Source organism: Ascaphus truei, chromosome 21, assembly GCF_040206685.1.
Source record: "Ascaphus truei isolate aAscTru1 chromosome 21, aAscTru1.hap1, whole genome shotgun sequence".
Lineage (NCBI taxonomy): Eukaryota > Metazoa > Chordata > Amphibia > Anura > Ascaphidae > Ascaphus > Ascaphus truei.
In genome coordinates, this window is record NC_134503.1 from 23,390,194 (window position 1) to 23,417,905 (window position 27,712).

The 27,712-nt window shown below is 47.0% G+C and overlaps 1 protein-coding gene across 9 annotated transcripts in view; it reads right to left on the reverse strand.

The window, feature by feature from the left end:
- Positions 1 to 27,712, reverse strand: part of DENND1A (DENN domain containing 1A) — a 514,179-nt gene that overhangs the window by 215,532 nt on the left and 270,935 nt on the right. For all 9 annotated transcript variants that reach the window (XM_075579369.1, XM_075579373.1, XM_075579371.1 and 6 more), the window contains one exon: positions 598 to 699. In XM_075579369.1, the coding sequence (XP_075435484.1) occupies positions 598 to 699 (102 nt within the window). The remainder of the gene's footprint in view (positions 1 to 597; positions 700 to 27,712) is intronic.

Genomic DNA, 27,712 nt, shown 5'->3' on the forward strand with positions numbered 1-27,712 from the left:
GATTAATATGGAGTTATTCTACACAATTTGTCGGGGAAATTGGGCGAGGAGAGGCGGCCTTGGAAGAGAGACGTTTCAGGACAGCGAATACTACCGGAGCTGGAAAGGCTTTATATAATATGCAGGAAATATAAATATTTATGTTTGATTTGCAACAGAGCAACAGGCAACCGTTGCATTAATAAAGCATGAATAAGGCCGAGAAAAATAGATCAACCCTCACACACCTGTGTATTTGTGTCTGCTAAACTGGAGCCGCATCCTGCTTGTACTCAGTGATAATCACTGCTGATCGGTCGTTATATGTAAGACATGCTCTGTTCTTCTTTATGTTACAGCTCATGTGCCGATCGCACTTTACTTCCTGTTGGTCATGATAACATCGCAAAGTGAAGAAGTGGCAGCCTATGTGACCTGAGCCACGTGAGGAAATGCTCCGTGGCTCTCAGGGCCCCCGTACATTTACAGCCAGTGCTTTCTACTGTAAAAGGAAGGAATCCCTCGACTCAAGCAGCTCTGCTGCAGCATTGTGTGTGCGACCCTAGCACTGGGTGCTGGATATAAATACCGCAAGCTGAAGAAGAGTAAAATACTCACCACTTCGCTGGGCAGGTTCTGCAGGTCGTCAAACGGAGTCTCCAGAGTATTGGTGTCCACATTCAGGACCACCACATCTTCCAGGCTCATCGCTTTCACCTTCTGGGAACAGCAAGTGGGCAAAACGTCACACACGCGTTATTTATATGATTGTGTCATGTGTATTACTGCTGTGACGCGCTATGTTCATTAATGGACTATATAAATAAAGATATACATACATACTCTTACACACAAACATGTCTATACATGGCAACAGGCACTCTGAAACATGGCAATACATGGTAACACACACACACACACTGAAACATGTCTATACATGGTAACATACTGAAACATGGCTATACATGGTAACATACACACTGAAACATGGCAATACATGGTAACATACTGAAACATGGCTATGCATGGTAACACATGGAAACATGGCTACACCTGGTAACATACACACAAACATGGCAACACACTGAAACATGTCTGTTCATGGTACATGGTAACACACACACTGAAACATGGCTATGCATGGTAACACACTGGAACATGGATATACATGGTGTCCTCCCACAAGCTGCTCACTAAGAAGTTACAGGTGAGTTGGCTAAATTCATTAATCACACCCTAATAGTGATGCACATGGAAGCGTGCTGCTGGGGACTCGATTCGGCCCAACAGAAAATGTAAAATACATATATATATTCACCGTGTGTAATTCACACAGATCTCTAGCAGTTTGCTGTATTTAGCCAATCCACCTGTAGCTTCTTACTGAGCAGCTTGTGGGAGGTTAGTCCCTCCTTTTCAAGGTATATAATCTCCCAGTAAGGTCCCTGTACATTCACTTTACTGGCATACATGTAAGTATCTTCACTGGTATATACCAGTATTTAACTGCACTAAGTTACATTAGCTTATGCTTAGTTTATTAACCCCTTCAGGGTATATTTCACAGAACATTTGTATGCATTTAGCATAGGGACCTGCTATTGAGACTAACCTTGACGTTGGTTAGCAGGCTTGTCATTATTTGATCAAAGGATGCAACCAAAAGTCTCCTTTGTCTTACAGACTTAGGTGTCACTATGTATATTTATTTCCCCATTTATTGTTAGCCCAATGGGAGAAGCGCAGGGATTCACTTTCTGTTTTCTCACATATGTATGGCCAACCTTTTCACCAGCAGCATGCTCCTTACACAGAGAAGCACAGTGAATATATATATTTGTTTAACATACACACTGAAACATGGCTATACATGGTAACATACACACTGAAACATGGCTATACATGGTAACATACACACTGAAACATGGCTATACATGTTAACACACACTGAAACATGGATATACATGCTAACATACACACTGAAACATGGCAATACATGGTAACATACACACTGAAACATGGATACACATGGTAACAAACACACTGAAACATGGCTATACATGGTGACATACACACTGAAACATGGCTATACATGGTAACATACACACTGAAACATGGCTATACATGGTAACAAACACACTGAAACATGGCTATACATGGTGACACACACTGAAACATGGCTATTCATGGTGACATACACACTGAAACATGGATATACATGTTAACACACACTGAAACATGGATATACATGCTAACATACACACTGAAACATGGCAATACATAGTAACATGCACACTGAAACATGGCTAAGCATGGTAACATACACACTGAAACATTGATATACATGGTAACATACACACTGAAACATTGATATACATGGTAACATACACACTGAAACATGGATATACATGGTAACATACACACTGAAACATGGCTAAGCATGGTAACATACACACTGAAACATGGATATACATGGTAACATACACACTGAAACATGGATATACATGGTAACATACACACTGAAACATGGCAATACATGGTAACATACACACTGAAACATGGCAATACATGGTAACATACACACTGAAACATGGCAATACATGGTAACATATACACTGAAACATGGCAATACATGGTGACATACACACTGAAACATGGCAATACATGGTAACATACACACTGAAACATTGCTATGCATGGTAACACACACAACCATGGCTACATACCGTATGGTGACATACACACTGAAACATGGCTACACATGGTGACATACACTCTGAAACATGGCTTTACATGGTAACATACACACTAAAACATGGCTACACATGGTAACACACACAAACATGGCTACACATGGTGACATACACACTGAAACATGGCTACACATGGTGACATACACACTGAAACATGCCCACACATGGTTAAAACACACTAATAATAGCCACTAAGGACTATTCGGCTTCACTCCCTCTCTGCTGTAGGGGCTGCAGACCCCACTGGGTCACCAGCTTCTCTCCTTATTTGAATGCACCATTGTTTCTATACCAATAATTTTTACCAGGAGGGATTCCCTTCACCCTTACAGTGAAAAAGCCCATTCCCAAACATACAGAAATCAGCAGGAAAATGTTCGGATTTGAGAAAGCAGGCATGGGACGGAAAGGCTTCATACACCCGGGCCATTAACCCTTTCAGTGCTTTCGGATCATGCAACACAGCACTGCAGAAGGTAAACACTGAAGTGGAACAACACCTTTTCACCGTTATTATACACAGAATGACGTATTAGAGAGCCGTGCTCTCGCTTAGTCTACCTATGTGTGACACACACAGGGACACTGCCCTGATAAACACATACAATCTGCCTGTGTGTGAAACGCACAGGGACACTGTCCTGACAAACATACTGAGACACTGCCCTGACAAACACATACAATCTGCCTATGTGTGAAACGCACAGGGACACTGCCCTGACAAACACATACAATCTGCCTATGTGTGAAACGCACAGGGACACTGCCCTGACAAACACATACAATCTGCCTATGTGTGAAACGCACAGGGACACTGTCCTGACAAACATACTGAGACACTGCCCTGACAAACACATACAATCTGCCTATGTGTGAAACGCACAGGGACACTGCCCTGACACACATACAATCTATGTGTGAAACGCACAGGGACACTGCCCTGACAAACACATACAATCTGCCTATGTGTGAAACGCACAGGGACACTGCCCTGACAAACACATACAATCTGCCTATGTGTGAAACGCACAGGGACACTGCCCTGACAAACATACAATCTGCCTATGTGTGGATCGCACAGGGACACTGCCCTGACAAATACATACAATCTGCCTATGTGTGAAACGCACAGGGACACTGCCCTGACAAACATACAATCTGCCTATGTGTGGATCGCACAGGGACACTGCCCTGACAAATACATACAATCTGCCTGTGTGTGAAACACACAGGGACACTGCCTTGACAAACACATACAATCTGCCTATGTGTGAAACGCACAGGGACCCTGCCTTGACAAACACACACAATCTGCCGTTTCAGTCGGCGTTCTTCTGAAAAATAATTATTTTCAGAATTAGTTCCACATGAATAATTTCTGAGCAGTTAATATAAAGTGAAATAAATACAGTTCAACCCCGTTATAACGCTGTGCTTGGGGTCCAAAGAATCACATCGCGCTATAAGTGGATCGCGTTAGAAATAATGTACAATTGTATGCATTGTACAATAAAGTATTTAAGATACCAATAATCGTGTTGTAAAGTATTCATAAATACGAAAATTGGGAGCCATGCTTGCATCGCGTTATAAGCGGATTCGCGTTGTAACGGATCGCGCTATAACAGGGTTGAGCTGTATTGTGAGATAAGACATTTAATTTTTTTGTTTAAATTCGAGAAATAATGATTTCATAGGTAACACTGTAGAATATGTATTACCATACTTCATAAACTAGGACAATGTGTTTTTGTGCATTTGGATATAACAAAAAAACAGAGAAGGTAACCTAACGACGATGTGCCGTGCCTGCTTTTCTCATCTCCTTCTGCACGTTCTCTCAGACACTTTTCACTCAATTGTAATACAAATCAATTAGTAAGAGGACTCCAGCACACGCACATCCCGAGTTTCCTGCAAGTTCTCCGAGCTTTAAATTCTGTGACCGTTGTGTACAGGCACACACACACACACACACACACACACACACACACACACACACACACACACACACACTTCTTATAAGCTACTAAAGGTAAAGATATACTGAACGAGTAACTTTTATGAGGGCTTTTATCATAAGACTTTATATCACCATGTCTATACAATATATACACCCATTGTCATTAACAAAAACTAAGCTAAAGTAAGTCATAGGGACTTATTCTTGAGACTGCAGTAGTGCCGATCGGGGCAATATGGGAGTTTCCTTGTGACAGTGCCCCGATCGGCAGTCCTGCAGCCCGGCTCCTCCTTGGCTTTGTTGAAATGGCGAGTGGCATTGAGGAAGTGAGCTGCACTGAAGCAGAGTTATAACATCACTGCTAACAGTTCCACATATATTACCTGGCAAACTTCAGCCAGATGTGGCTGCAAATGACGAGAAAAGGGGGCTTACCACAGAAACTTCCGCCACCTAAAGCACTGCTAGTGCAGGAATGTACCAGCCGTGCTGCGTTCAGTGACCAGTGTGTCATACAATGAAACAATGCATATCGTCTGCCCTGACTTCAGAGAACATGGAAGAGATGAGGACCCTCCTGAGCTCGTTACTATGTCCCAAGAGTAAGTCACTAGGAAAGAGGGTCCAAGGTTATACATATGCCCTGTTGGAACTGACTTGGGATGCTGATTAATCTTCACGTGACAAAGCTCACGATGCCTTTATCTTTGATGAGAATCCACTTGCATTGGACATACCTAAAATGCTACCTTCCCATTGCAGAACATTCCCAGGTCTTTGATTAGCAGAACCTGGCTAACTGCTGCGGGTTATGATTTATCAGGCAGACCAGCACCGGGGCGGCATGAGAGATAAAGATCACTGGCCACGCACAGAAATATTGTGAAAATGGGAAGAGTTGACAAGCTCCACCAGTCTGCTCTGAGTGGTAAACACAAGACGAGCAGTCACGAGTGAAGAGGAACGCTTTGCTTCTGGTGTATCATCTAATCTGAGCACAATTACTTTCCTTTACTTTTCAGTTTCCTTAGGGATAGCTGTGTGATGGGCACGATCCCAGCATAATACATAACCCTGTTAGCCTTCTACCTGCCCCTTCCTCTCTCTGGATGATACACGGAGCCCCAGTCTCGGGGAGGGGTTGGGACATCGTCATGGATCACTTACTTACTAAATAAATATATTTAGATTACATTATTTATTTTATTTATTTATAAAATGTTTTACCAGGAAGTAACACAGTGAGAGTTATCTCTCGTTTTCAAGTATGTCCTGGGCACAGAGTTAAGACAAATAATACATGTTTACAAATACAGTTACATAAATGAGCAGGGTATATAATATACATTATTACAATGCGTATATAAATGTGATCGAAACCTTTTCTTTGTCTCACCATTTCTGTCATGGAACAAGAATCACATTCCTGCCCGACCCCCCTTCTGCTTGTCAGCTCCTTAAGTTCAGCTGCAGGCATTGGCTCCACATACACACACTGTGCCTGTGTAACATGCAACAATGTTGCATTTTTTGCCTCTGAGCACATAATCAGTGAACTGCTACTGCAGCTTCTCCAGTCCTCCCAGTTAATGGACTTTCCCATGTTCTCCCCTGTCCTTTGCTGACAGTTAGTGCAGTCCCACTCAACCTTTAGTGTGACCCCTGCCCCTCACTTTCTTTTCCACCCTAGATTACAGTGAGTACAGACCTGTCTGCATCCACCCCTGGTAAGGCCTTTCTCTCTTACCATAGTCCAACCTCATAGAAGCATCCCACATAGAGAAGCACTCTCTGCCTACACTACACCCACAAGCTCCTGTGTTTTCTAATCCAGCAATAAAATTAAGAAAGACATTAAGGACTTGTCATGCTTTGGAAGAGGGAGGACATGAGTTGAGCTTACTGGAATCATTCACACATCATTCGTGACCCTGGTTCCAGGAAAGTAAGAGAGAGACCGTGTATTAGAGGTCTACGCAGAAGCTATCACTCACAGCCTTCATGCTACAAAGGTGCAGCTCTACACAGCTATACAGCAAACTGCTACAGCTTTCTGCAAAAACAAGCAGCAGTTTAAACAGAACAGTAAAACAAAGACCTGTGTTAGGGAATCACACAGGAGCTACTACTCAAAGACTTTATGCGATACAGAATAGTCTCTGCACCCCAGGACAAGCAGCAGCTTCACTCTGCCAGACAGGGCAGCAAGCTTTATACAGCAAACTGCACACAGCCTGCAACCTTACAGAGAAGCAAGCAGCTTACACTGCACAAGCAACTCTGCACACAAGGCAGCAGCTTTGCAAACAGACTGTACACACAAACCTAACTGCCTTTTTCTCTGTCTGAGTCCACCCGCTGCTCAGCCCCACAGTGAGGAGCCTACGGACACCTGTAAGCACAGCTACCCCAACGCTGCACGCTGCAGGACACCGCTCGGCACCATCTGAGACAGACGCCCTACGCTGACAAGGTAAAAGACCGCACGCCACACGCACTGGCAAAAGGCCTACACACACCTACAGCATGGCAGAACTCAGAGCCTCACCAGACATCACGCAGGAAAGCGATCTCTCAGACACAGAGACCGCTGCGCAGCTGCAACAGGCGCAGGCAGGCGCAAGGCCTAAACGGGCAGTCACACTGACACAAAAGGCCCGCGAGAAATATGAGACTGACATTGAAGCGCACCGCGCCAAATTAGAGTTGGCCTGGGAAACAACCGCACTTGGGGTATGCAACGTCGCCGGCGCTGGCAACTCTGTACAACAGCTCGAGCAGGCAATAACTCAATTAAAGATAGATCACGCACGCTACCAAAGACTGTCAGAAGCATATGCCACTTACCTGACCAGGGCTAACACCAGTGAAAGCCTGCAAGAAAGAGACTTACAAAACAACATTGATCTTGCACGTGACAGCCGCGTGCGGGCCGCCACCACAGATGCGCAAAGCATGAGAAAAGAGCTCCTCCTGGAGACCGCGTCACAGCGCTCCAGCGCATCCAGACACTCATCCAGGTCAGCAAGATCAGCACAATCCAACGCGTCCAGCGCAAGCACTAGCGCTACCAAGGCGCGAGCCACCGCAGAGGCCGCACGCGCCAGGGCCGCATACGCTCAGAAAGAGGCGACCATGAAACTAGAAAGGGCCCGCTTGGAAGAGGAGGAGCAGACAGCCGCCGCTGCAGCCGCTGCCACCGCCACTGCCAACGCTGCCACCGCCACTGCCAACGCCGCTGCAGCCGCTGCCACCGCTACACGGAAGAAAGCAGAGGTGGACGCCAACCTAGAGGCCCTAAATCAAGAAAGAGAAGCTGCTGCCGCCATAGCCCAAGCCGAAGTCCTAGAAGCAGCCGCGCAACAGGACGGCGGGGAGCAACCGTACAGACGGATAGCCTCAGAGGATCCAGCCCGACGCACTGAAGACTATGTAAGGAGCCTCTTCAGTGTGAACACAAGCGCACCATCTCAACACGGATGGGGCGACTCCACAGATACCGAAGACTCGCTAGGACCACGAGGAGAAGATGCTGCTCCATCAATGGCACGTGCTGCCTGGGATAGCCACAGCCACAATAGTGATCCGCACGCCAGCGCGCACACGGATGCACCACCACAGGCTCGCAATCCAGGTACACCCACGCGGGAGAAAACAGCCCCTCACACTGGCCAGCAGCCATCACGCGTCCACGCCAAAGAAGAGGCGACCGCACAGACCGTCCCAGCAACTACCTCAGAACGGGGCAAACGCGCCGATGTCTCAGGTCTGACAGACATAGCCAAGTACATGATCCGGCGCGACTTGGTGCACGCAGGACTCATCAGCTTCGACGACCGCCCTGAGAACTACCGGACGTGGAAGTTCACGTTCAAAGACGCAATCGACAGCTTGGACTTCTCAGCAAGGGAAGAGCTCAACCTGTTAGTTAAGTTCTTGGGGAACGTATCCAGGGAGCAAGCGCAGAGACTTCGGACGGCAAACGCACATCAACCCCAAGTAGGTCTGGACCTAGTTTGGGAAAGGCTAGAAGAGACCTATGGCAGCCCTGAAGCAGTCGAGGATTCACTCTTCAAAAGAATCGAGAGCTTCCCCAAGATCACGAGTAAAGACTACTCGAAGTTATGGGATCTTGGAGACCTGCTGCAAGAACTGGAGTTCGCAAGGAAAGACCATTCTTTAATAGGTCTCAACGCCCTAGATTCAGCTCGTGGAGTGAGACCCATCCTGGAGAAGCTACCCTTCAACCTCCAAGAAAGGTGGCTTTCACAAGGCTCCAAATACAAAAGGGAGAAGCAAGTCGTCTTCCCCCCATTCTCATTCTTCGTGAGCTTCATCCGCGAAGCGGCAAGGACAAGAAACGATCCCAGTTTCATTTTAGGTGCGCAAACCACATACAGTGCGAGCAGCCTGAAGAACGAGAGACCAGCGACGAGATATGGTAACCCCCAAACACCCGTCTCGGCCCGCAGGACGGACGTGCCTCCCACGACCCAAACTACTCCCGATCAGTCGGTCGCCGGAGACAAGGAACCAAGGGACCCAAACAGGGAATGTCCCATACACAAGAAGCCACACCCACTCAACAAGTGCTTTGGGTTCAGGATGAAGTCCCTAGAGGAACGCAAGAGGTTACTTGGAGAATTCGGAGTCTGCTTCAAGTGCTGCGGTTCCACTACCCATCTAGCCAGGGACTGTAAGGAAGAGATCAAATGCACAGTGTGCGAGAGTGACAAGCACGTGACAGCGTTACACCCAGAGGCGATGACACTCCACCAACTCAAGAACCCATCCTCCATAGCGGAGCATGGCGGGGAGAAAGAAGAAGGAGAGTCAACATCCGTCACATCTCAGCGCACCGAAGTTTGCGGAAAAGAAGGTGACAAAATGTCCTGCTCCAAAATATGCCTTGTCGCAGTGCACCCCCAGGGACAACCTGAGAAGGCTATTCGGATGTACGCAATCCTCGACGACCAGAGCAACCGATCACTGGTCAGGTCAGAGTTCTTCGACATGTTTAACATACAAGATGGTGCTTCTCCTTACACTCTCAGAACGTGCGCAGGGCAAATGGAGACCACAGGGAGAAGAGTGAATGGCTACACCATATGCTCAATAGACGGCAAAGTGAACATGCCCCTTCCCACACTCATCGAGTGCAACCACATGGCCACAAACAGGGACGAGATACCCACACCAGACGTGGCACTCCATTACCCCCACCTCAAAGGAATAGCCAACCACATCCGGCCGGTGGAACAAGACGCCAAGATCCTGCTGCTGCTCGGTAGGGACATCATGAGAGTACATAAAGTCCGTAAACAGCACAACGGACCCCACAACGCGCCATACGCCCAAAGACTCGACCTAGGATGGGTGATAGTGGGCAACTCGTGCACTAACAAAGAGCACGGGCAAGACTACGTCGATGCCCGCAGAACGGAGGTGACAGAATGTGGACACACATCTTTCTCCGAACCATGTCTTGGCCATCTCCAAGTGACCGAAGGGCCAAGTGAAGAGAAAAGACAAGGTCATACCCTTGAGACCAACAAAGACATCCTCACGCCGATGGGATGCGACAATGGCTTAGGATGCTCAGCAGTCCAGACAGCCAAGGATGATGAGTCAACTCCACCGAAGGAAGAGAGTAACCTCCCAAAGGTGACCGATAAAGGGATCGTCCTAAAAACAACAAACAAGCAGACAATACTCCCGCGAGCAAGGGCACAATTAAGACGTACAGTTGTTCCTCTCCACAGAGTATCAAGCAACAGAGCAACCAATTGCCACGGCTGGCATAGCCGCAAAAGATTGCGCCCCACAGGCGAAGCCACAGTGTCAAAAGGACTGTTCGTTCAAACACGTAAAAGGGGACAGTTGCAGAGACATTTCCCAAAAGGATTTACAAGGACAAAAGAGACTGTTCTTCGTCATGTCCAGGGAGAAAACAACCTCCCGATGGCAGTCAACAAAGAAACACAAAAGCGTTTCACCAGACTACGCGGAGATGTTCTCGTGCAAGAGAAATGTACCGATGAACTACAGTGCACAGCGTTCCAGACAACAAGGAACGATGACAAACAAACACCCTCGAGGGAAGATAGAGGATTCCCGAGGTTAACTGTCAAGGAGCCCTCTAAAGACGGACTAAGCAGTCGGGTGACTCCGCTACCATCCCGTTCACCAAGGAGGCACTTCCCAAACAATGGAGAACATGCCATCTCTAGGTTCACCTCGCACCTCTGCGGCCCACAAAGGGAACCAGAGACCAAAAACAACTTTGTGGTCTTCATCCAGAAGATATTCTTTACCGGCCACGCAAAGCCAGCACCTCTAATGGAGGAAGGCAAAGAATATCGGTACCTCCAATCACCTGGGGCCTACCACCCTCAGGAACCCGATCAAATCCGGGTAATGTTCAACCCCAGCGCTCAGCTTCAGGGAGTCTCCCTGAACGACGCCCCCTTTATTGGATTACATTCGACAACCAGTTTTCCAGGGACAGTAATCCGCTCCCACAAGGAGCCAAAAGCCCTCTCCTTCTGCCAAACGCCAGGTGATAGAGCGACAGGTTACCACGGCTGGTATACCTACAAGGGGATACACTCTGTGGGTGAAACTACAGAGACAAAAGGACTGTTCCCTCACAAGGCTAAAAGGAAACAGTGCCAGAGACTTTTATACAAAGACATTGTGGTGCAACCAGCAAACCTGGAGCTGTGCATCCACCCTGCATCCTTTGCCAAAGAACCTTGGCCAAGGGACCTTGATACCAGTGATACCGGCCGGTGTCACATCGCTATGTGGACATGGACTCTTGCATTGTTTGAGAATGTGATGTTATCTTTGTTATGCATTGCACATATGTTCCACATATTCCAGTTATATAGTGGTATCTCCAGATACCAGACGGGGAGTGTCATGGAACAAGAATCACATTCCTGCCCGACCCCCCTTCTGCTTGTCAGCTCCTTAAGTTCAGCTGCAGGCATTGGCTCCACATACACACACTGTGCCTGTGTAACATGCAACAATGTTGCATTTTTTGCCTCTGAGCACATAATCAGTGAACTGCTACTGCAGCTTCTCCAGTCCTCCCAGTTAATGGACTTTCCCATGTTCTCCCCTGTCCTTTGCTGACAGTTAGTGCAGTCCCACTCAACCTTTAGTGTGACCCCTGCCCCTCACTTTCTTTTCCACCCTAGATTACAGTGAGTACAGACCTGTCTGCATCCACCCCTGGTAAGGCCTTTCTCTCTTACCATAGTCCAACCTCATAGAAGCATCCCACATAGAGAAGCACTCTCTGCCTACACTACACCCACAAGCTCCTGTGTTTTCTAATCCAGCAATAAAATTAAGAAAGACATTAAGGACTTGTCATGCTTTGGAAGAGGGAGGACATGAGTTGAGCTTACTGGAATCATTCACACATCATTCGTGACCCTGGTTCCAGGAAAATTTCTAAAAGGTTATCTTCGTGACGTTATTATTTGGGGTTATTAGAAAACTCTGATCAGTTCAGAGTTTCTAACTTCCTGCACTCCTTATTCAGCATTCCAGGCCCGGGCTTCCGGGAGGAAGCGCTGAGACTCTCCAACCAGACTGCACTCTGTGGGCACAGGGAGTGGGCTTATTACTTACATCTCAATTCCCCAATGTGGAAGGTGGAAGGAATGATGCTTTAATCATGAGGAAGCAGGAGGTAAGTGATACTCCGCTCACTGTCTCACAGGGAAACCCAGAGAAGAACCTGAAACCAACACAGATTCCAAGAGACCTTTAGGATGTTTCTTAAGGCATCTCAGGTTGCACACGTTGCCTTGAAACATCGATTACTGCACAGGAAAGTTCGTGAGGGGGGCCTCCAAGTGCATGTTAATGCTGCAGATGGAAAACTCTTACAGACGAAGAAGCAAAAGCCTCCACCTGGCCATTCTCTGAAGCTATTTCTGCATTTGATCCCAACACAAGAAGAAAAAAAAAGGAATTTTAGCTCTGTGAAAGTTGTTAAATAATTCAAGTAAATAACTGGAGTTCAAATGTCAAATTAGTTTTATTGCATTCGATTGCAAAAGGAGACCGCTACCAGTAGCTGATCTGCCTTATAACCAAAAAAGCATATATTCTTATATATAAGAATTATACCCACGTTCACAGCTCCAACTAGTCAGCTATTCATATGATATATACTATATGTATATATAGTGTAGGTACCTGAATTAAACGGGTTGCCTTGACATGGCATGCAGGCTTATAAATGCTTTGGCCAAAGGGTTTAACAAAATACCCTTTTTCATGAGAATATTATTTTATTTTAGCCTAATTGGTAGGAGCGCAGGAATCGTTCCTTTTGTTTTTCTATATGTAAGGCCTATCTTTTTACCTTTTACTTCTATAGGGAGGAGCGCGGTATTATGTACAGTTTTCACATTCATATGATATATCTTATTCCTAACCAGATCTGCAGGTAGTCACCATAACTTCTAACTCTCCAAAGTACCAGTGACAGAGAGAAGGAACATGGGGGTACAGTACTGCAATGCCTTCCAATCAGCACTCACTGCTGAGTATTCATTACTTCCAATAAGTGATACTCACTGCCAATAAGTGATACTCACTGCCAATAAGTGAATTGCCAAGTGTCACAAGGTGTTGACACCAAATCAAACCAGAATATACCTCTTCACAGGCTAGGAGTCACATGGTCACTCTAACTCAAAAGAAAGCAGGATAACGGACCCTCACCAGGGTAAAATAGTATCCTAGTGGCAGTAGAAATGAGGGAGGTCACTGAACCTCAGTATCAGCTCCTCCTCCACAAGCAATTAGACTGTAAGCTCTTCAGGTCAGCGACTCATGCTCCCTGTGCTCAGAGATCTATGGGACTATTATTATGAAGACCATGGTCTCCTTCTGCCCGTCACACAAATCCCTGGCCCTCTCCTGGGGCCGCACATTCACCAGAGCACAGTGATGTTTTACTATTTCTCCACCTGCCTTTTATTTCCAGTGTCACACTGAAAAGAGCGAGACTTTTGCAAAACTTCCCTTTAACAAGCACACTGAACATATTGTTTATAGCCTCCATAAACATGGCTTAGAAGGAGTTATTGGCTTAATCAAAGGGAACTTACCTCACCCTACAAAAAGCACACTACAGTTTCAACGTGGCTCCTGGACTGTGAAAACCTGTTACATTTACCATCCAACTTAATATGCAGGCGGTCCTGTGTGAGATCTCCCGCTCATCAGCTGTTGGACAATGTTAGAACCACTTCGGGGCTGGGTGCACACAAATGGAATAATACTCGTCAATCGACTGGTACCAATCACAACATATTTCCCCATTTGCATTGTTACCTCTATTATCCTGCTCACATCAGACACGGAGAACTCGCTGAAATAACATTTCTATTTCAGAGAAAAACCAATAGAAATAGGTATCTGTGGATCGTATTAAGGATGGCTACGCCCTTCTCAGGGCCGCTTCATAATTCTGCCCTCACTGCTGCCTGACTAACGGTGCGGTGAAAAAGAACAAACCCCGGTATAAACGTGTAAGTAATAGCAGAGATACACAACACATTCAAGGCAGTAAAATAAGGCAGTCTTTAGAATGCAGGAATTGGGGTGTGAGGTCAGTGGGGAAAGGACTGAACGGTCCATGGGGCCGCCTGTATACAGCAGTGCTTTCCCTGCCGGAGCAGCGCTCTAAAAGAAGAGCAAATTATTACTGCCGTGCGATCCCTTTATCTGCGACACACGAGTAAGACTTTCCTCCGCAAAGTTTCTGGGAATATTTTAAGCAAAAATAATCTGGTTACAAATAAGAAATGTTTGGCCGTCAGTGATCATTCCCAAAAACAATCAACAATGGCCAGAGTGAAAATAAAATGTTCTGATCACAGGCGGTTTGAATTCGGTTCCCTGCATTCCCAGTGACTGTGATGTGCCAATGCGGCTGGCAGACGCAGGACAAGCTATAGATGTAACATGCTATTATTTCAGAGCCCGGCGGAGAGCAGGCAACACTTTAATGAAATCGCCCTCAGATTTACAATCTGAAAAAGCAATTGAACAGACAGATGTGGTTACGTCTGATCTGACCTCTGACCTCCCCACTCTTTGATCCTGGCACAGCAGGTGGGCTGCTGCTGCTGACCCCCCACCCCCCTCTGTGAATCTTCCACCCTTCCGCCAGTCTCCTAACCTTGATCTGGAATAGCCCGACCCGACACAGGTGACTCGGAGATCCTTATCGTGAGCAGCTGCTGCGACTGAGTGATACAAAGCGGCCGTAGGGACGCAGACTTCCATCACTACCGCGTGATATGTGGAAACACACACTTTATTATCGCTATAGCCCCGTTATATTATCCCCTCCCATGTAAGAGAAATCTGCGATGCTCTGCACCCAGTATACAGACTATAACCCCGTTATATTATCCCCTCCCATGTAAGAGATCTGCGATGCTCTGCCCCCAGTATACAGACTATAACCCCGTTATAGTATCCCCTCCCATGTAAGAGAGATCTGCGATGCTCTGCACCCAGTATACTGACAATAACCCCGTTATAGTATCCCCCTCCCATGTAAGAGATCTGCGATGCTCTGCCCCCAGTATACAGACTATAACCCCGTTATATTATCCCCTCCCATGTAAGAGAGATCTGCGATGCTCTGCACCCAGTATACTGACAATAACCCCGTTATATTATCCCCTCCCATGTAAGAGATCTGCGATGCTCTGCCCCCAGTATACAGACTATAACCCCGTTATATTATCCCCTCCCATGTAAGAGAGATCTGCGATGCTCTGCACCCAGTATACAGACTATAACCCCGTTATAATATCCCCCTCCCATGTAAGAGAGATCTGCGATGCTCTGCACCCAGTATACTGACTATAACCCCGTTATATTATCCCCTCCCATGTAAGAGATCTGCGATGCTCTGCACCCAGTATACTGACTATAACCCCGTTATATTATCCCCTCCCATGTAAGAGATCTGCGATGCTCTGCCCCCAGTATACTGACAATAACCCCGTTATAGTATCCCCTCCCATGTAAGAGATCTGCGATGCTCTGCCCCCAGTATACTGACTATAACCCTGTTATATTATTCCTGTAAGGACCCGTGCTGCGGGGACTCCCGCTACCAGCGCCTCCTTACCTCTTCTCCCCTCTGTCTCTGGTCCCCGGCGGCGTTCCCCGGTCCTCGGCGTCTCCCCCGCGGCTGCTCCCGCACTTACGGGGCGCGCGCGCGGGCCCAAGCTTCCCTTTTCTGGTGCCAGGAGCCTGACCCCGCCTCCTCCAGTCCGGCGCGCTTTCCTGCCCCTGCTCCACCAGGTCCGCCCCCAGGCTCTTCTCCCCTATCAGGGCTTCCCTTGGGCCGCACCTCCGCTTCTCCCTTTCCTCTGATAGGTCCCAGACCACTATTTAGTCTCCGCTCACCATTACCACATTGCTCTGCATAGCTTCTGTACCTTGGTGCTGGCTGCTTCTGCTTGGCTCTCTTGTGTTGCAGTCCCTGTTCCTGTCCCTGGATTCTCTGCTGACCTCCCTGGATTTTGACCTTTGGCTTTGGACTTCGACCACGCTGCTCTCTGGACCCCCTTGGATTTGGCTTTGGACTATATCCCTTGGACTCGGCTTACGGACCCCTACTACGCTGCTCTCTCTGCTCCACGACCCAGGCTTACGGACACTCTACCACGCTGCTCTCCCTAGACCTTGACCATTGGCTTACGGACTTTATCCTTCTACGCTGGAGTTGGCAAGAACTGAACTCTTGCTATTTTTGTTCCCTGGACCAGCTACGCTACTTCCACACTCCGGCCGTGCCCCCGTTTACTGTTAGGTGTGTGGTATTTCTCCTTTCCACCTCAGTCCCGGGGTCTCGTCTGGCTTGTGGGCAGGCCGAGCGTTACATTATGCAGAGCCCATCAGACCCAGACCCCCCTGAGGTGGAAGATACCCTAAACACTATCACCAAACACTTTACCTATTTAGACAACCAGGTTACCCCTCCTAACCAACAGGTTGCTACCTTAACCTCTCAGATTTCCCAGGTTAATGTCTCCAGTTCCGTTTTCCCTCCCACTGTCTCCCGTGAAGAAACAGGCTCTTCGGAGTTGCGAATCCCTACGCCTAGTAAATACGCTGGAGACCCGCTTGCATGCCGTGGGTTTTTAAATCTGTGCGAGATACAATTCGAACTGTCACCTTCTCGCTTCCCCACGGACCGAACCAAGGTAGCTTATGATTTCTTCCTTCTCACCGGGGACGCCCTGGCTGGGCTTCACCAATCTGGGAGCTAAAACCTGAACTCACTTACAGCTTCCCCAACTTTAAGAGAGAATAGTCTTTGATACCCCTGGACGTAGTGATGGCTGCTTCCTCCTTGTTCCACATTTCGCAGGGTCGGAAATCGGTGGCACGATACGCTCTGGAGTTCCGGAAAATCGCAGCTGAGACTGACTGGAACGATGGGGCACTTTCCGCGGCTTTCTGGCAGGGACTTTCGGAATCCTTAAAGGACGAACTGGCAGCTCGTGAGAGGCCATCCTCATTCGAGGCCTAAATCGCCTTATGCATCATGGTGGATCAACGACTTTTGGAGAGGCCGGCTGAACGTCAACGTCCTCGTACTTCTGTTTCTATGCCTTCTGCTTCCATGTCTCCTGCTCCTGCTTTACCAGCATTGGACGCTCCTGAACCCATGCAACTGGGCAGCCATCAACTTTCTTCTACGGAGCGACTACGTCGGAGGAACGAGGGCCTGTGCTTCTATTGCGGATCTCCTGGGCACATCTTGCTGCGTTGTCCCTTGAGGCCGGGAAACGCCAACACCCAGTGAGGTATGAGGGGATCTCACTGGGTACCATCTCTTCTTTCCCCTCTCCCGCACAGGATCTCCTCAAGCGCATCTTACTTCCTGTCCTCCTTAAGTACGCTAGCATTCAAATCCCTGCTCTGGCCTTCCTCGATTCTGGATCCGGAGGGAATTTCATGAATCATGCTTTTGCTATCCAGTACAACATTCCTCTCCGGGAGAAGGCCATTCCGGTCGGGTTGGAGGCTATCGATGGTCGACCTCTTCAGCCAGCCTTTATTTCCTTGGAGACACTTCCCATTGAACTTTTTATAAAGGATGGACATTTGGAACTCATGTCTTTTGATGTGACCCATTCCCCTTCGGTTCAACTCATTCTGGGCTTACCATTGCTACAACTTCATAATCCCATTATCGATTGGACTGCCGAATTCCCCGTTCAATGGAGATCACCCCATGTGGAATTGCCTCCTCCATCCGCTGCGGTATTGGCCGTCTTGGAAACCTTTCCCCCGCAAGACACCACCCTACCGGACGTTTATTCGGAGTTCCTGGACGTCTTCAGTAAGACCAAATCCGAGGAGCTTTCCCCTCATCGCCCTTCGACTGCCCGATTGACTTAATTCCGGGTGCCCCTTTTCCTAAAGCCAGGTCTTATCCATTATCTTTGCCTGAGACGGAGGCCATGGCCGAGTATATCGCAGAAAACCTTCAAAAAGGCTTCATCCGGAAATCCACTTCTCCCGCCGGAGCAGGATTCTTTATTGTAAAAAAGAAGGATGGGACGCTTCGTCCGTGCATCGATTTCCGTGGCCTAAATAAAATTACCATCAAAAATTGCTACCCTTTGCTTCTTATCCCCAAGCTCTTCGATAGGCTGCAAGGCTCGACGATTTTTTCTAAACTTGCTTTACGGGGGGCCTATAACCTGATTCGCATCCGCAGTGGCGACGAGTGGAAGACCGTGCTCAATACGCGCAGTGGTCACTATGAGTACCTGGTGATGCCGTTTGGGTTGTGCAATGCCCCTGCAGTCTTCCAAGACTTTATGAATGAGGTTATTCGTGATCTTTTGAATTCTTTTGTGATTATCTACTTGGATGATATCCTCATTTTTTCCAAGACTCTCGAGGAACACATTCTCCATACCAAGATGGTTCTCTCTAGTCTACGGGCCAACAAGCTCTACGCCAAGATGGAAAAGTGTGTCTTTCATCAATCCTCAACCACCTTCCTGGGATACATTGTCTTGGACCAGGGGTTCACTATGGATCCGGAGAAGCTCAATTCTATAATCGAATGGCCACAACCTAATTCCTTGAAGGCGATTCAGCGTTTCCTTGGCTTCGCAAATTATTATAGGAAATTTATTGCCGGTTTTTCTACTTTGGTAGCACCCATTACGTCCCTTACCAAAAAAGGGTCCGATCCTTCCTCTTGGCCATGGGGAGGCCAGTCGTGCCTTTGAGTATCTTAAAAAAGCCTTTGTCTCTGTCCCCATTCTGCGACATCCCGTCCCCACCCTCCCCTTTATCTTGGAAATTGACGCTTCCGACGTGGGAGCCGGTGCGATTCTCTCTCAAAGAACCACCCCCGAAGATAAACTCCACCCCTGTGGGTTTTTCTCCAAAAAAAATTCTTCAGCAGAAAGAAATTACGACGTGGGGAATAGGGAGTTGTTGGCCATTAAGATGGCATTACAAGAATGGAGACATCTTCTGGAAGGAACCAAGGAACCCATTCTGATCCTGACAGACCACAAAAATCTTTCTGACATCAAGGGTGCCCGTCGTCTTGGGCCCGTCAAGCCCGTTGGGCGTTGTTCTTCTCAAGGTTTAACTTCACCATCTCTTATATTCCTGGGACAAAGAATATCAAAGCTGATGCATTGTCCCGTCAGTTCATCACTGAGGAGAAGTCACAGGACGTCCCGGAGAGTATTCTGTCCCCCCAATTGTTTATCTCTGCCGCCTCTTTTGACATACTGGATAAAATTTAGGAGTCTCAAGCACAGATCCCCAAAGGACTAGAGGTCCCTGATGGACGTCTTTATGCACCCCCACGTTTTCATCTTAAAATTCTTGAATGGGGTCACTCCTACAGATCTGCCAGCCATCCCGGCTTTAAGAAGACTACGGATCTGATTCGGCGAACGTTTTGGTGGCCCAATATGGTAAAGAACATTAGAGCTTTCACCTCCTCTTGCCCAGTCTGCGCCCATAATAAATCAGTCCGTCAAAAGCCTTCTAGTCTACTACAACCTCTCCCGGTCCCGGACCGTCCTTGGAGTCACATTGCCATGGTATGACTACTATTTTAGTGGTTGTTGACAGATTCTCCACGCATGCTCATTTTGTTCCCCTCAAGGGTCTACCCAATTCTAGTACTTTGGCTGATATATTTGTAAAATAAATTTTCCGGTTTCATGGAGTTCCGTGGTCCATTGTCTCAGACCGTGGTACTCAAATTGTTTCGAAGTTCTGGCGTGCATTTTCCCAGAGGCTGGGAATTACCCTTCTTTTTTCCTCAGGCTATCACCCCCAAACGAATGGGCAGACTGAACGTATGAACCAGTCCCTCGAACAGTATTTGCGTTGTTTTTCTTCCGATTCTCAGGATAATTGGTCAGAGTTACTTCCTTGGGCGGAATTTGCGATTAACTCTCACAAGAATGAGTCCACTCAAGAATCACCGTTCTTTGTAAACTATGGATTTCATCCTACCCGCCTACCTATGCACTCATCCAGGTCCGGAGTTCCTGCAGCAGATGATAGGGTAACCACCTTACAGGGGTCATGGAGGAGGATTCAAACTGCTTTACAGCAATCTGTCTTAAGACAGAAGAGACAAGCAGATAGGCTTCGTCAGGAGGCTCACAAGTTCTTACCTGGAGAGAAGGTCTGGCTTTCTTCTAAAAACATTAAACTGAAGGCCCCAAGCCCTAAACTGTCTCCCAGGTTTCTGGGCCCTTTCTCTATTCTGAGACAAGTTAATCCTGTGGCCTATCAGCTTCGGTTGCCTCCCTCCATGAAGATTTCACCCGTCTTCCATGTCTCACTATTGAAACATTCATCCAGGGCACACGATTTACTCATCCTTCACTTCGGCCTCCTCCCGCCATTGTACCAGGACAACAGGCATTTGAAATTCAGTCCATCATTGATTCTCGCATCTCCAGGGGCAAACTCCAGTTTTTGGTCCACTGGAAAGAATACGGACCTCAGGATCGTTCTTGGGTCTCGCATGCTGATCTTCACGCCCCGTCTCTACTCAAAAGATTCCACCAAAAATTTCCCTTCAAACCTTGGATGGATCGTCCGTAGTCCGATCCTAGAAGGGGGGGTACTGTAAGGACCCGTGCTGCGGGGACTCCCGCTACCAGCGCCTCCTTACCTCTTCTCCCCGCTGCCTCTGGTCCCCGGGGGCGTTCTCCGGTCCTCGGCGTCTCCCCCGCGGCTGCTCCCGCACTTCCGGACGCGCGCGGACCCAAGCTTCCCTTTTCTAGCGCCAGGAGTCTGACCCCGCCTCCTTCAGTGTGGCGCGCGCATCGGCGCGCTTTCCTGCCCCTGCTTCATCAGGTCCACCCCCAGGCTCTACTCACCTATCAGGGTTTCCCTTGGGCCGCACCTCCGCTCCTCCCTTTCCCCTGATAGGTCCCAGCCCACTATTTAGTCTCCCCTCACCATTACCACATTGCTCTGCATAGCTTCTGTACCTTGGTGCTGTCTGCTTCTGCTTGGCTCTCTTGTGTTACAGTCCCTGTTCCTGTCCCTGGATTCTCTGCTGACCTCCCTGGATTTTGACCTTTGGCTTTGGACTTCGACCACGCTGCTCTCTGGACCCCCTTGGATTTGGCTTTGGACTCTCTACCTTGCAGTCTTCTATATCCCTTGGACTCGGATTACGGACCCCTACTACGCTGCTCTCTCCGCTCCAGGACCCAGGCTTATGGACACTCTACCAGGCTGCTCTCCCTACACCTTGACCATTGGCTTACGGACTTTACCCTTCTACGCTGGAGTTGGCAAGTACTGAACTCTTTCTATTTTTGTTCCCTGGACCAGCTACGCTACTTCCACACTCCGGCCGTGCCCCCGTTTAATGTTAGGTGTGTGGTATTTCTCCTTTCCACCTCAGTCCCGGGGTCTCGTCTGGCTTGTGGGCAGGCCGAGCGTTACAATTCTCTCCCATGTAAGAGATATCTGCGATGCTCTGCCTCCAATATGCAGACTATAACCCTGTTATATTATCCCCTCCCGTGTAAGAGAGATCTGCGATGCTCTGCACCCAGTATACAGACTATAACCCTGTTATATTATCCCCTCCCATGTAAGAGAGATCTGCGATGCTCTGCCCCCAGTATACTGACTATAACCCCGTTATATTATCCCCTCCCATGTAAGAGAGATCTGCGATGCTCTGCACCCAGCATACTGACTATAACCCCGTTATAGTATCCCCCTCCCATGTAAGAGAGATCTGCGATGCTCTGCCCCCAGTATACAGACTATAACCCCGTTATAGTATCCCCTCCCATGTAAAAGAGATCTGCGATGCTCTGCACCCAGTATACTGACTATAACCCCATTATATTATCCCCTCCCATGTAAGAGAGATCTGCGATGATCTGCACCCAGTATACAGACTATAACCCCGTTATAGTATCCCCTCCCATGTAAGAGAGATCTGCGATGCTCTGCACCCAGTATACTGAACAAAACATGTTAGTCCTAGATTGAACAACAAGGGAGCATAGCATTATTGACTAAAATAGTCACTTCGCCAAAGAGCTTACAATCTAACTAATGATGGGGCATAGAAAAGGAGTGTAACCATTAGTGATAACTATGAATGAAAGAGCCAGAAGCTACTCACCCCTATACCATGCCACCTTAGGCAGATGGATCCCAGGACTCCAGAAAGACTCAATATACTAAACTAACCAAACGTTTCCATGTATGTATGTATATCTTTAGGTTACAATCATTTGTGTGTATTGTATAGTCTCCAATAGATGGGGACCAGCTGATCGCAGGTTATCGCCACCTGCCAATGATTTATTCCATGGTGCCCCAAAATTACTACACGTGAGGTATGTATTTACTGCATAGATACTTAGTTAATCTATCTCAATTTGGGACGCTCAAGAGGGTGTTGACTTTTTTAATTGCCCGGTGATAGCACATCTGCCAGACACAATTTACAGATTACTGTACAAAGACACTGCCCAAAGGTATATATAGCATCACCCACTCGCCTAGCTGCCATCTCATGCTAATTAGGTCCCACAGGTAATATTTTCCCACCTGGTCGTCAAGACTGGAGCAAAGTTTCAATGTTTTATCTTACTGAAATCAATGAGCTAACGAGAGAGGAAGGAGAAAGATTGCAGGGTATAAGTGATAACATAATTAGTATATATGTACAAATCTTAATATTATACATACTGAAGGGGTTTATCAATCAATATAACAAATGTGCTTCTCTGCAGCATGAGAAATTGTACTGGACAGATTGCAAGCTCAGGAAGGTTTACACAACGCCAAGAGAAAACACACACACACACACACACACACACACATACACACACACCATTTCACATCTCACTATAAAGTCAATTGAGCATCACTGTCATCGTCCCCTCCCATATGCCCCATCACAAGAGACACGAGAAACAAATCGGTGAAAGGTATCTGTATACATGGAGGTGAAGAGTTACTGTCTGGGCATGTCCCTCTCCAACACCAGGAACACCTCAACATGGACACACCAACATATATCTGGCATGTATGTATGAGCATTAATACCAAAGGGATGACTATTCCTATGGCATGTATAAATATATATATATATTCACTACATCATCTGTAAACGCAGAGTTCTAGTTCTCAGACCAATAACTCTTGTCTCACCATTTATATTGGCATTTAGCACATAGGAAAAAAATAGCCACAACAAAGATGGCCAACACAACAAGCACTGAAACCCTACTGAAGATTTCTCCTAAACAAAATGGTAACATTCGTATAACTTACAAGTTGAAAAAGGCCCCTGACAGTTGTGGGATTTGTGGGGGAAACAAAATCTGTGAAAACATTTTATTTTCTTCCAAAAATTCAGTTTTTATTAAATCGGGTTAAAAAAAAAACAAAAAAAAAAAAACAAAGACTATGAATCTGATTTTGATGAAATTTGGGGGGAAATTAAGCCTCCAAAAACTGCCAATTCTGATCCTGATCCAATTTAAGACCAAAAGCTACATGTTCAAAAACAGGGCATTACAGAGACATGGTTCCACACAGATACTGTCACTGTGCAGACCATGTGCACAGGAGGATGCCTCCAACATCTCGTCTGATTACTGTCAAACTATCATTATTACATATCTAGTCCAACTCGAAGTGAACTTGCTGTATCCCATTATTCCTCCTAATGGCACTTTGCTTATCGAAGAGGTTTATTTACCTTTGAAGTTGCTTTATGGATTGTTAAATACAAACCTTTTATATGAAGACAAACTGCTCTGATGATCGGATAATAGAAGAATAAAAGCTGGACACACTGCTGTCCGAATGTTAATGGGCTCCCACTAGTGAATCAGAGAGACCTCCTAACCTGTAATAGATTATTGTCTCTCTAACGGAGGGAACGGTAGTGGGACGTACACACATTCATTGTGTATTGTGGGATGCATTCCTCCTGTCAGTGTGCATAATGCTCTCAGTAAACTGCACAAGATAACGGATTAGGAAATGTATCTGTCCATATGTTTCTAGAGAAAAGCTGCTGGACCTGAATGTTTCAGGAGAAAGCACAGCAATAATGACAGTTTGGGCCATTAACCCTTGTGCTGCCAGAGGTGCCCGCCAAACATTGCAAAGCAGAAGATGAATTGACTGATTATTTCCCCAAACTTCCCTCTCCAAGTGCTCACAATTTACATAGGGTTGCATTGTAAAGAGTTGGATATGCCATTCGTTGTAAAGTGAAACGTTGGATAACGAGGACTAACTGTATATATACACACGTACACACGCACACGCGCACCTTCCCCTGAGCTTCAGCAGGAAGGTTTTCTGTATCCTGCCCGTGCTCACGATTGGATGTGAAACTTGTAGCCTAAATGTGAAGATAATTCAGAAGCTTCAGACAATGCAAAGATGTATGGAGAGATGCATGCTGGGTATTGCACAAAGAGGAAAATAATGAATGGGTTTGAAACCAAACAAAAGTTTGTGAGATCATCACAAGAGTGAAGAAATTAAGATGGCGGTGGGCCAGACATATAGCAAGAAGAAATTACCATCGTTGGACAAAGATGATACTCGGCTGAATTCTAAGGGTGATTAAAAGTTAAAAAGTAAAATTCCTCACCCTGATCTACAAGTCTCTCCATGGTCTTGCCCCTACCATACCTTGCAGCACTTCTCTCTCGCTATATCCCATCCCGTCCTCTTCACTCCCTGACACAACCCTCACTACCCACCAGCCTCCTGTGCCTCCTCTCGATTCCAATCATTTGCCTTACTCAAACCCCTCCACTGTAACAAGCTCCCCCACCACATCCAATCTGCCCCCCCCTAATTATCTTCAGAAGCCAACTCAAAACTCATCTCTTCTCCATTGTATCCTATGATCCCCCGTTAATCTCCTTCTATCCCATCCCCTATCTCACGCCATCCTCCCCAATGCCCACGATCTCTCCTACCCTCACCACTCTTAAAGTGTCTTCAAAACCCCCTAAGGTCATCCACCTCACCAATCGGCTCAACTGTCCCCACTGGCAGACCCATCACCATGCCACCGACAAGACTATAACCAGAAAACCCAACCCCTGCACCCTAACCAAGCAAGCTCTCAATACATCTAACCCATAGCCCGACCATAATGTTCCCACCCCGCCCACCAACCAAGCAAGCTCTCAATGCACCTAACCCATAACTGATATAAAGTTCCCACCCCTACACTCCAACCAAGCTCTCACTGCACCTAACCATAACACAACCAGAATGTTCCAACCCCTGCCCACCCACCAAGCAAGCTCTCAATTCATGTAACCCATAGCCCTACCATAATTTTCCCACCCGTGCCAACAACCAAACAAGCTCTCAATGCACCTAACCCATAACCCGACCATAATGTTCCCACGCCCGCCCACCATTCAAGCAAACTCTCACTGCACCTAACCCATAACCCGACCATAATGTTCCCACCCCTGCCCACCCACCAAGCAAGCTCTCAATACATGTAACCCATAGCCCGACCATCATTTTTCCACCCCTGCCACCAACCTCTCAATGCACCTAACCCATAACCTGACCATAATGTTCCCACCCCTGCCCACCCCAGCGACATCTTAACAATTACTCCATGCCCATCACATGAAAAGTTATATATGTAACCCCACCATTATTTTACTAACTAATGTACAGTGCCCGGGATAAGGGCACTATATAAAGGTTGTTAGAAATAAATAAAATAAATTAAAAGATCAAGACGACCCAAAGTAAGATGGGAGGATGCAATGAGACAATGTGTTGGAGCGACATGGAGAAGAGAGGCAGTAACCGCAATACCTGGGAGATCATTGGGGAGGCTTCGCCCAGCAGTGGGGAGACACGGGCTGAAGATGATTATATATAGCGCATAGAAGTGTGACAATGTTATATAAAAAGTAGGAGTACTAAATTGCAGTCACAAACATCGAAAAATTAAAAGCATTTGGGTGCGATATAATCACCAGGCATGATCCGGACATCAGGGGACTGCACCATGGGAAAGCCAGGTAAGCGTTCAGGTCAACAAACAACTGGAAACGGGTCCAGCAGCACCAACCGCCAAGATAGTCCTCGGAGGGACAGTGGGAAGCCCCTAACTCCCCCACACACACCGGCAGCAGAATCCAAAGGGGCCAAATCACTGAGAGATTCCTGGCAGGGGCAGTGATCAGCTCCTTTTTCACTAAACTGCTGACAACGGGTAGACCTCTCTCGCGATCAGACGTAGCAACGTCAGTCTCTCTTGAAACCCTGCACGTTTCGACACTACCATGTGACTTCGTCAGGGTTTAACAAACCGAATAAAGAGACTCCCATAAACAGTTTGGAGTTTCTCAGCAACTACAGGCGGGAGCAGCAAAATATAATTGTTGGGCAAATTAACCCTCCGTTTATCGATCCTTGTTGTGTAATTCATGGAAAATAATTTGCTGGAACCCCTCTAATAAAAATATCAGAGAATACCAGCATAAATAAATCAAAGGAACAATCAGTATTAAATGTAGTCTCACGCATACTAAAATACAGGAAAAGTACACAAAAAACCCTATTTAGGCATTTAAAAGACAACAATGTAAATCACACTGTAATACAAAACACAAATATTGTTGTCTTTTAAATGCCTAAATAGGGTTTTTTTGTGTACTTTGTCTGTATTTTAGTATGGATGAAGAGGGGAGCTGTTCACTGCCCCTGCCAGGAATCTCTCAGTGATCTGACACCTTTGGATTCTGCTGCCGGTGTGTGCAGGGGAGTTAGGGGCTTCCCACTGCCGCTCTGAGGACTATCTTGGCAGTTGGTGCCGTTGGACCCATCTCCAGTTGTTTGCTCACCTGAACGCTTACCTGGGTTTCCCATGGAGCAGTCTCCGGATGTCCTGATGATGCTGCCTGGTGATTATATCGCACCCAAATGCTTTTAATTCTCTGATGTTTGAGAGTGTACTTAGTACACTTTAAGCCCTATGGAGTGTGCACTTTCTATTTTTCATTTCTAGACCCTATCGGGCTGTGGTTTCTCCCTGAAAGCTGCGGATCACCCAAGAGGACACTCATAATCCTCCTTCCTTTTACTACGGTTCATTATTGGTATATCCTTGAGTAACCCATCGTATAACTGGGACTTATTAGTCTATGGGACTAATTTATTCACTGTTTTCATGGCTGATTATACAGTATCCACTGTCCACTATATACATGACACGTTTATGATATGACATTTCTAGAATATATGTGTAGCCATGTATCGTCTGGGCTTCTAATCTGCCCTGCCTAACACATAAGCCCTAGAACCAGTGCAGGCAGAGTTAGGGTTAAATCTACGCCCTGCTGTAGTAAGCAGCTTCCTTGAGTGACAGGGGGGTGGCCTGAGGCCTAGGTGCCGCCCACACGGGGCT